The sequence below is a fragment of the Protobothrops mucrosquamatus genome, unplaced genomic scaffold (assembly GCF_001527695.2).
Source record: "Protobothrops mucrosquamatus isolate PMUCROS unplaced genomic scaffold, P.Mucros_1.0 scaffold3292, whole genome shotgun sequence".
Taxonomy (NCBI): domain Eukaryota; kingdom Metazoa; phylum Chordata; class Lepidosauria; order Squamata; family Viperidae; genus Protobothrops; species Protobothrops mucrosquamatus.
Window position 1 is genome coordinate 110,401 of NW_015389282.1, and position 11,521 is coordinate 121,921.

The 11,521-nt window shown below is 43.6% G+C and overlaps 1 protein-coding gene across 1 annotated transcript in view; it reads left to right on the forward strand.

The window, feature by feature from the left end:
• The window catches only part of LOC107297406 (microtubule-associated protein tau-like), a 109,304-nt gene extending 98,092 nt beyond the window's left edge, over window positions 1–11,212 (forward strand). The window contains exon 5 of the mRNA XM_015826774.1: window positions 10,982–11,212. Coding sequence (XP_015682260.1) covers window positions 10,982–11,197 — 216 coding nt within the window. The 3' untranslated portion in view covers window positions 11,198–11,212. The remainder of the gene's footprint in view (window positions 1–10,981) is intronic.
• The last annotated feature ends 309 nt before the right edge of the window (window positions 11,213–11,521 follow it).

The window sequence follows — 11,521 nt, forward strand, 5'->3', positions numbered from 1 at the left end:
TATATTGTTTAGGGAGCTAAAGGATGTTTTAGATTTGTTAATTTAAGGGTAACATAATTTAAGACAGAATATAATTATTGTATTGTAAACCCTGTGTGTAGCTCTGGGAAGTCGGGGGGAAGGGAGGGGGGTGGGGAAGGGTGGGGTTCGAGGGAGGTGGGGAGATATGTTGTAAAACTTTTAAAAATTTTCAATAAAAAAAAAAAAAAAAAAAAACTTATTGGGCAACATGTACACGCATGTATCATGCCCGCCACCTCTGATTGAACGTGAGGCCGAAGACCTGCATAATGAGCACATGTGTTTCCCTTGACATAAAGGGTACCGTGCTATCGTTTTGAAATGCCCAGCCAACGCTACCACAGTTTTCTCAACAGGTTGACAACAACCTCACAAAATCCTCCGAATGCTTCGGGGACCTTTTATTCCGTTGTGACCTCCTCAATTCCGGGGAACACCCCCGGCTGCCATGTGACCCAGGTACAACGGGGCTAACCCCTCTCTTATACCCTGGTGGTCCTGGTGACTTAGCTCCAGTTGCCTGGCCTGCTTGCTTACCCACCGGGCTACACAGACCAGGATTTTCCCTTCTGCCACAAGGTGGCGCTCTCTCTACAGCTATACTATCCGGCCTATTAGGACCCCATTCCCCATCACTCGTGACAGCGGAGTTCTCCAGGTCCACAATGGACCAATCTTGGGAGTATAATTGTTCACTCCCAAGCCCCATGGCCGGGTTGTCTGTGTCTTCATCGGTGCCCCAATGACCAACCACCCCATAGTCTGTGCTGGGTGAACCAGAGTTATGATCTGCCTTCTCTGCTGTTTTCCCAATTTCAGACTTCCTTCTGGGAGCACTTGCCCAGCTCCCTTGGTAATGTGCCAGCTCTCTTGTGCTATTTGAGTTATGAGGGCTCTCCCTGTGAATCTCCCTGTCTGGAGTGCAGAATTGTGTTTGTGGAATGTTGGGATACCCCCTGAGTGACTCCCTGGCTGGAGTATGTGGTGAGGGTTGTTCTGAATTATGCCCCCATGAATTCCTGTTTGGCACACTTGCTGAACCTTGAAACAGACCTTCCCCTGGTTCCTCCTGCTCCCCCTCCCCCCCCCAGAGAAGACCCCGGCGAAGGAGAAGAAGAGTCCAGTCTTTTTCGTAGCTGATCGATATGCCGACGCAGGATACGGCCACCCTCCACGGAGACCTCATACGACAACGGCCCAGTCACCTTGCATACAACTGCAGGAACCCAAGGGTGGCCAGGACCATAATTCCTTGTCCAAACCGGAGTGCCCACTGACAAACCCCGTGGCGCCCGTGGGTGAGCCTCCACAGGTGCCAACCTATCAGGATGTAACCTGTCCAGCTTAGTGGTCAGTCTGCGACCCCAGCGGAGTTCAGCCGGGCTTTTCCCGGTAGCCATGGACGGAGTGGTGCGGTGGGCAAGAAGAAAGTCAGCCAACCTGTGGTGCCAGTCCCCGTAAGTCAGCTTCTTCAGGGCGTCCTTGGTGACGCGCACCATCTGTTCAGCCATGCCGTTGGTGGACGGGTGGAAAGGAGCAGATGTTGCATGCCGGATCAGATTGGCCTGCAGGAAAACCTGGAACTCCGCCGACGTGAACTGTGGGCTGTTATCTGAAACCAAGACATCTGGCAAACCGTGAGCTGCAAAAATGCCACGCAACACTTGGATGGTCCTGGCGGTAGTGGTGGACGAGACAGGTACGACTTCCAACCACTTTGAATGGCTATCCACAAGCACCAAGAAGAATTGCCCCTGAAAATGGCCCAGCATAGTCCACGTGGACACGTGACCATGGCCTAAGTGTTTCTTCCCACCTGTGCACTGGGGCCTGTGGCATCTCCGGCCTAGAACGCTGACATAAGTGACACCCATGTACATGAGCCTCTATATCCTTATCTAAATCCGGCCACCATAAGTGGCTACGCGCAAGCGCCTTCATTCTGACAATGCCAGGATGCCCCTCGTGAAGGGAAATCAAGATCCTAGACCTCAGTGAGGTAGGAATGACCACTCTGCTGCCCCACAGCAGGCAACTCTTAAAGGTGGACAGCTCGTGCCTCTTGTACCAGTAGCTTTGAAACTCAGTACCTGGGCACCTGTCAGGCCACCCAGATAGTACCCAAGAAAGTACACGGGTGAGTGTGGAATCAGAGGCAGTTTCAGCAGCAACATCTCGGGCAGTCAGGGGAGATTCCGGCAGCTCCTGAATGGAAAGGATATTAATGGCAGGAGCGGGATCTGCCTCCACAAGGGGCAGGGGTAGCCTGCTCAGGCCGTCTACATGACCCATCTCCTTACCAGGTTTGTGAACTAGTGAGTAGTCATATGAAGACAAAAAAATGGACCACCTTAGCATTCGAGGGGAAATGATTTGAGGGGTTTGTTTATTGGTGGTAAACAGTCCTAACAGAGGCTTATGGTCAGTATAGACCGTGAAATGCCTGCCATATAAAAAATAATGAAATTTTTTAACACCCGCTACTATGGCCAAAGCTTCTCTATCAATTTGAGCGTAGTTGCGCTCAGCGGAAGAAAGGGTCCTAGAATAATAAGCAACTGGAACCTGGGTTCCATCAACCTTCAAGTGGCTCAAAACAGCACCCACCCCATAAGGGGAAGCATCACATGCGATGCAAACAGGAAGTCTCTCATCAAAATGAGCAAGGACATTATGAGATGTGAGTAAGGCCTTTACCTCATTGAAACTCTGATCGTGAACCTTGGTCCACTGCCAGACTGCCTGTTTATCTAACAGTCTATGTAGAGGCTCCGCCACAGCAGCCTTGTGAGGTAGGAAAGCATTGTAAAAATTTAGAAGGCCTAAAAAAGCCTGCAGTTCGCCCTTTGACTTAGGGCGAGGAGCCTGTTGAATGGCCTTCAACTTTGACTCAGCTGGGTGAATGCCCTGTGCATCTATTCTAAACCCCAAAAAAATCTGTGGATGTGACTCCTATCTTGCACTTGTTTTTCTTAAGCTTTAAACCTGCTTTCCTAAACCGCAGCAGTACAGCCCTTAGTCTTTCTGCTAGATTGTGCACAGAATCTCCAGCAATAAGGACATCATCGAAGTAAGGACAGACCCCAGGAATGCCCCTTAGTGTGTTTTCCATCACACTTTGAAAAATACCTGGTGCCACATTTACTCCAAACTGGAGTCTTTTTACTCTGAAAGCACCCCTGTGTGTCACAATGGTCTGTGCCTCAGCANTGTAATCAGCACAAATACGTATGTCCCCATTAGCCTTAAGAGGCGTAACAATGGGGGTTTCCCATGGACTCGAGTCTACAGGCTCTAAAATGCCTTGTTGGATTAACTTATCCAATTCAGTATCAATTTTTTCTTTCAAAGCGAAAGGCACTCTCCTAGCCTTAACTCTAATGGGTGTGATGTTGGGGTCAAGTTTCAATGAAACAGGAGGCCCTTGGTAAGATCCAAGCTGAGAACTAAACACATCTGCAAACTCCTCGCAGACTCCTGCTAGGCTTAATGTTTGCAGACTGTGCAAGCCAGTGACTTGAACTCCCAAGGCCTCAAACCAATCGAGTCCTATAAGACTCGTTCTGTCACCCCCAACAACCAGGACATCCAAAGGGCCCACAAAACTCTTGTATTGTACAGAAAGGGTGGCCTCCCCCTTTATGCACACTCTAGAGTTTTGGAAATCAGTTAAAACTATGTTTGAAGGCCTTAATTTTGCCTGAACCCCACTGCTATTGCAGATCTTCCTAAATGTATGTATGGAAATAATTGAAAGAGCGGACCCTGTGTCCAGCTCCATGACTAATGGCACTCCCTGCAGTTTCACCTTAAGTGACAACTTCTTTTTAAGTGGTTTGTGTGTGCCTGTCCTATAAACACTTCTGCGCGATGCGCAGAAGCCTACTCTGTTCTGACTGGGGATCTTGGTGTCTTTCTGGTGCAATTCTTCTTGATACTGTACCTTCCTTCGTCCTAGGCAAATGGCTGCTATGTGTCCTTTCCTTCCACACGCTCTGCAGACAGCTGCACGAAACCTGCAGTCGGCCCTCTTGTGGCGACCACCGCACCCGAAACACTTGAGCCCTGTTGACTTTTGGTTCTTTCTTTCAAACTTTTTTCCTTCTTTAGATGGGACGAGGTGATCCACTTCTTCAGATCCTTCCTCAGAGGCTTCCTGTGCTTCTTCTAGATGCACAGAGGCTTCTTCTATACCCAGTTTGTTGGGCCGCATGTGCCTAACTGCTCCACCAGCCACCTCTTCAGCCGTTACCTCTCTTACAGCATCTTGGAAAGACAAATCTTTTCTGGCAAACAGTTTTTGTTGTAGGCCTCTGTTCCTTAGTCCACACACAAAACGGTCCCTGAGTCTTTCCTCTAAGTCCTTAAACTCACACGGTTTGGCTGCTCTTCTTAATGCTGCAATATAGTCTTTAGCTGATTCCCCAGCTTTCTGATCCCTCTGCTCAAAATTGTGTCTCCAAGTGATTATGGACATCTCTGGTTGAAAATGCTCCTTCAATAAATTCTTCAAGTCTGTGTAAGTTACAGACTCTAAGGGAGCAGGAGCTGCTAAGTTCTCTGCAATCTCAAAGACATCTTGGCCACATACACAAAGCAATGTTGCAGTTTTTAAACCATCTTCCCGTATTTGATTAACTCTGAAATAGGTTTCTGCTCTTGCCACATAAGTCTCCCACCTTTCTGGATGGCTTACATCGAACTCAGACAGCCTCCCTATTTTTGCCATCATGCACACTCTTCAGGAAGGGGTCTTTCAGCCAGCTTACCTCCAGCGACGCTGTACTGGCAGGCCAAGTGCTGTTTGACACCGTCTCCCCTTTCCAAGGATTCCTCAGGTCCGTCTTACACTGTCTGAAACTTGTAAGAAGATCCCACCTTCATCGCCAGTGTTAAATCCTTGGATTTAATGACAAACGAGGCAGACATGCTGTGAAACAGGAACTTGTTTATTTAATCCTGCAGCTTCTTAAATCACTAACGGAGGCACGCAGGCCTCTCAACTCGCTCAGCAACTGAAACTGTCCGGGTCAAGTTGTTACTTCTTGGCGCGCGCTTTGCCTTGCACATGCGCGCAGGCTGGTGCCTGTTTGTCTGGCCCCGGGCAGCTTTTGGCAGCCCGTTGCCATGACAATGGCCCGGGCTTGCCTGCTGCAAGCCCCGGGACACAACAGTGGTGATGCTGTCTAACCCACATTTTTGTATCTTATCAAATAGTAGGTTGTGGTCTACTTTATCAAATGTCTTACTGAAGTCAAAGTAAATGATATCCACAGCATTCCGCTGGTGTACTAATTTTGTCACCTGGTCAAAGAATGCAATAAGATTTGTCTGGCATGGTCTGTTTTTGACAAACCCATGTTGCCTTTTGGTTATGATTTTGTTTGCCTCTAGGTGTTCACTGATTCGTTGCTTGATTATCTTTTCCAGAATCTTCCCAGGTATTGAGGTCAGGCTGGTAGGTCTGTAGTTTCCTGGATCTATTTTTCCCCCTCTTTTTGATGATGGGAACTACATCAGCTCTTTTCCAGTCCTCTGGTAGTTCCCCAGTGCTCCAGGATCTTTGAAAGATATAGTTCAGTGGTTCTGAGATCACGTCTGGTAATATAACAACAGATTGCTTTCAGCATTTTGAACATTGATGCAAAAATAATTGGCTGAGTTGAAAACTGTGTTAGACAAAGTTGTGAAAATAATGAACTCAATTAAAAGTAGGTCACTGAAGTTGAATCTGTTTACCAAACTTTGTGAATTGGAACAAATCATGTGAATCTCCTTCACACAGAAAGGTTATCAACATTAAGAGTAGTGTTACATGAGCTGCAAAATGAGATGCTTACTTTCTTTACTTCTGAGCAAGAAGAATGTTGTGAGTCACCAGCAGAGTTATCTTACTTGAGTATCTGTAAAGGCAGCAGGGGTGTAAAACTGCCGGCCCGCAGGCCAGTTGCATCATACGGAGGCTGCGCCCACCCCAGCTCTGGCAATGCAAAAAAAGTCACGATACATCACGACACATCACGTGATGCGGTGAGTTTGACACTCGTGTATAGCAAAGTTGAAAATGTCTTCTTCAGATAAAAGCTCTGAGAGAAAAGAAATTGGTTTGTGAAAGTAAAAGAAGGCAATGTTGTGAGCTTCCCAAATATGTTCATTACTGCGAGCAACAGTTATGAGCTCATACCACTTGTCAAGCACCTTGAAGAAAATTCAGTATGTTTTTCAAAATATTCACAAACTCTGACTAGTTAAGGAATTCCCTTATTGAAGCAATATCAACTTTCAACATCTGACTTGTGTAAATTGAGTTTTTCAGTGCTATCAAATATAAAAACTGCAACAGATGCTAGATTACAAGCAAATGACAGAGAAATGAGAATATGTTTGTGTGGTATTACATCTGATACCAAAAAGCTGTATAAATCTCATCAAGCCCAAGTATCCCACTAGGTGGCAAAAGAGAAATTAAATCCTGGTAAGTTTCTGTTTGGTTGTTTCATAGTAATTTAAAATTGGAAATACACTATTAATGCAAGCATATAATTACAATAATTAAGCAATTTTCTTTCTTTTTTTACAAGAAATTTTATTGATTTTCTATTATTACATTTGATTAGTGCTTAATAAACATTGTGTTGTCTGGGTTAATTTGTTTGCTTAATAATACAAGTTACATTCTTAGTCTCTACCCCTTTTTTTCCAACCATTGATAAAATAAATTCCATGTTTGAAAATATTCTGTATCTTCTTTCTCTTTGATCCTCAGCCTAAGTCTGTCCATTTCAGCACAGTTCAATATCTTCTTATCTCTTCATCTAATGGTATTTCTTCATTCTTCCAGTGCTAATAATTAAGCAATTTTCAAGGCTGGTGTTTTATTTGTAGCAACTTTTTTTACAGTAACGGGTCTTCAGAAAATAAACACTTTCTTTAGGCTTTATTTAGTAATTCAATTGTGCCTTCAGCGTATATTAAGACAACTATTATAGTAGAAACTAGAACATGATGTCAACAGAATGCAATGTATGTTTTTTAAGAGTGCCATCAGTGAAAAAATGGTTAAGAACTTTGGTTTTACTGCTGTAGTAGTGTGTCAAAAGGAGAAGTTATAGCTCTGTAATCTGGTCTTTAAAATTGTTAATGCTGGGTTTCAAACAAAAGCTATTGTGTAATGCTTTTTATTGATTGTGCACGTTTTAAAAACTGTTACACGGTATCTTGATATTGTTATAGAAAGTAGAGCAAGCAAGAAAATAATAAAAAAAAATTATTTGGACCAGAATTGTTCATTGTGTGTTTGATTGAATCAGCCTCCTGAATCACTCCACTCCAGTCAGTTTTTCAACTGGCTACCTAGGTATACATTCAACAACAGCTGCCAGTAGTAGTTGACAATATTTAACTGCATGCAGTAAAAGGGTTCATCTCTTAATTTTTGCATATTGACCTGAGATTGGAATCACATGTTATTTAAACCTAGTTATTTTTCTTGTAAAGTGCTATCCCACTTTATCCCACTGGGTTTTGAATCACCAATCTGAGAGTGAGCCATTAATGCAAGTTCTTATGTTTGTATGTGCCTCATCTGTTGTTCCTGTCTTAGGGAGGGAGTCTTTTCCACTCAGATGCATCTCATTTTAATAGTTAAATAAAACTTTCTGTTTCTCATTAGCTCTTTCCAGTGAGTGTTCTGGCTTCTGATGGGAGGACTTTTCTGCTTCCTTATCCTTCTTGCGCTGACATTGACACAACATTTGCACTTCCTCCTCCTCCATCTCTTTTCATTATTTCTTCCTTCTGAACTTTCTGAACCACTGTTGGGATAACTCATCATATAGCTGAATAACAGAATAACAGAGTTGGAAGGGACCTTGGAGGTCTCCTAGTCCAACCCCCTGCTCAAGCAGGAGACCTTATACCAGGGGTGTCAAACTGCAGGCCCATGGGCCGGACACGTCATGTGGAAGCCGCGCCCACCCCATTGCCGGCAATAGCAAAACCGGCCCGATACGTTGCATGACATCACGTGACGTCACGAGTTTGACATGCCTGCCTTATACCATTTCAGACAAATGGCTGTCCAACCTCTTCTTAAAAACTTCCAGTGATGGAGCACCCACAACTTCTGGAGGCAAGTCATTCCACTGATTTACTGTTCTCCTTAGTTCTAGGTTGATTGTCTCCTTGAGTAGTTTCCATTCATTGCTTCTTGTCCTGCCTTCAGGTGCTTTGGAGAATAGATTGCCCCCCCTCTGTGGCAGCCCCTTAGATATTGGAACGCTGCTATCATGTCACCCCAGTCCTTCTTTTCATTAAACTAGACATACCCAATTCCTGCAACTGTTCTTCATATGTTTTAGCCTCCAATCCCCTAATCACCTTTGTTGCTTTTTTTTCTGCACTCTTTCTAGAGTCTCAACATCTTTTTTATATTGTGGTGGTCAAAATGTGATGCAATATTCCAGGTGTGGTCTTACCAAGGCATTATAAAGTGGTATTAACATGTCACATGATGTTGATTCTCTCCCTCTGTTAATGCAGCCTAGGACTGTATTGGCTTCTTTTGCAGCTAGAATAGCTGTGCTTGATTATAGCTTTGGTCCTATATTTTGAGAATACATGAATATCATATAATGAAACTAGCTACAGTTAAGGAGCGGTAGCCCATTCACAAAATGGCTGTCAGTTTGTGTAACCAGTCACCAAATGCTAGTTGGCCAGAAACACTAGGTGAGGTTATTCCTGGCCATACATGTAGTCCTCATTTAACAACCACTCATTCAGTGACCATTCAAACTTATGATGGTATTGAACAAGTGGTAGTTATGACTGGTCTTCGTACTCATGACCAGCACAATATCCCCATGGTCACTTGATTGCAATTTGGGCACTTGGTGCCTGGATCATGATTACAATGTCATAGCAGCCTGCAGTCACATGATTGCAATTTGCAACATTTGCTGCTGGCTTCCCACAAGCAAAGTCAACAGAGAAGCTGGCAGGAAGTAGGAAGTTGCAGTCATGTGAGGTCCTCAATGATCACATGTGATTCACTTAACAATGGCAACCAGTCACGTGGTTTTTCAACTTACGACCATGGCACTTAATGACAGAGTTTCAGGTCCACATTAGTGGTGTTAAGTGTGGACTACCCGTAATTTGCTCTGGGCAAGTGAGAAAGGTTTAATGTAGACACACTGTAAGATTATGTATATCATCCCACCTCCAGATTTATTTTTAAGGGAAATTGAAACTTTGCAACATGTCCATTGTTATATTCAGCATCTCCTTTTATGCCTATTGAACATCTGGAAGGAAAGAACACTAGTAGATTCAGAAGAAATTAGAGAATGATGAGAGTGTCCCCTTCACATACTTTAACTTAATTGTGAACTGTAGAGAAAGTGGATACTGCATAGGGGAATAACTGTAGAAAGAGTTAGAAATACAATAGACCAACTGAAAGCGATTAGACTTTATTACTAGGCACCATGACATCTTTCACTTTCAATTATTTCAGTGAATTAGCGATAACTGAGACTTGGTCTGACCCAGGCTGTATTTCAAGTGTTACAGTCCATTGAACTGTGTATGAAGAAAAGGTGGTGAGGAAGGTACAGAGGCCTGCCATTTTGGCCATAGTTCTTTCCTTTATTGCTTGTTTCAAAGAGATGCTGTTCAGTTTTTGAATATATGATAAATTAATGATCTTTTCTACAGGCTAGGCTGCAAAAAAGGCTTGAGCATGCTGGTTTATTAAGTCACTGCAAGTTAATAGTCCTTAATGAACTACTTCAGCAACAGCCATCCTTTGAAGGATTCAGAGTCGAGTCAATGTTATATGATTCTTCTTCCTTAGCTCTTAATTCTCCATCTTCATTTACTGTGGCTTTTCATAGTTCCTGCTGCTCTGTCCTTCAGTTCCGTATGTTCCTCCCTCTCTGTTTAAAGTTTTGGTTTCATTTTCATCTTATTTGATGATGCTATTTTGCATCCCACTGACCTTCACCCACGTGCAGAGAGAGAAGGGAAAGAAGACATGAATGGTGTACAAAACTGCCCCAATAAGGTTGGCCTTCCTTCCCCCATCATGGAGCCCTCCATCCTCGAGGAGAGCCCCACCCTCCCTGACTTGCACCCATGTGATGTCAGTAAGTAGTTACCTGTTGTCATATGATTTGTGAGAGCAAGAAGGGAATTAGATGCCCAAAGCTCGCTGGAACAATTCCATTCCTATTCTCTGTTATTTTCTGTTTTTCTGGTTGGAAAAAATTACCAGTACTGAATTAACTGGAGTTTGTTGAGGAATGCTCAGCTTTGACATTAGACTGCCTAGTTTTTATAAGAGGCAGGGATTCTGTACCTTTTAATATTGGGTTAGATGAACAGATAGGTGGGTGCAACTGGAGTGGCAGAGGCAGATTGCCTTACTTGAAGAAGGCAGGTTGTGCTTGTGGAAGCAGCCTTTGCCTAATTTTTAGGGCTTTCCCACCTCAGTTTCTCTTGTGCTACAGCCAATCCTATTCACCACCCCCACCACCCCTCCAATTAAACTGCAAAGTGTTTTAAGGAGGCTTTGTGCATCTAAATCTTGGGTCCAACCTATTATACCAAATTCAGATCAGCATAGTATTTCCTACAAGATATTCCCTTGGGTATGGAAAGCTGCTTTTGTAAGAAGTTATTTTTGCACAAAGGTTTGTATCTTAATCTGGGTAATTTGCAGTATGAAGTTTATATAGTAGTATGTCAGAACTTCCTGTTCAAGTAAACATAGATGACCAAAGTTTTTTGATGGGCAAGAAGGACCCCAGGGTTTCCTCTTTAGGATCACACATTAAAATATGAGAATATTTCCACTGAGTGAACCATTTTGGCTCTACCAACATATGACTGCAATGGGTAAGGTTTTAATTCCCTGTCTCATCTGTCCTCACCATTCCACCTTGTCTCATTTCAGATTGAGAGCCACAAGCTGACCTTTTGTGAGAATGGCAAAGCCAAGACTGATCATGGAGCTGAAATTGTCTACAAATCACCCATTGTTTCTGGAGATGCTTCTCCGCGTTGCCTTAGCAATGTCTCTTCGAGTGGAAGCATCAACATCGTGGACTCCCCTCAGCTGGCCACATTGGCTGATGAAGTGTCTGTTTCCCTGGCCAAGCAAGGGTTGTGATTGTGTTGAAGTGCATGGAGATAAGAAGACAAAAATTAACTCTGGCCTTTCTTTCTGTTCTTTTTTCCCCGTCTACATTCCCACATCATTCCTATTTATTTTAAATTGTCAACTCTTTTAAAAAATCTTCTCCCTCTCCTTCCTCCAGTTGTACATTCATCTCTGGTCTCAGGATTTCATAATTGTTAACAACTTGGAAGCAAAGATTTCCATCCTATATTGAATAAGCTATTTAAAGTCTCCCACATCATTTCACCCCCTAACCCCAAACAAAAAGAAATGTAATTGATTACCAGATAAACTTGTGATGTTTTAAATCTGTCT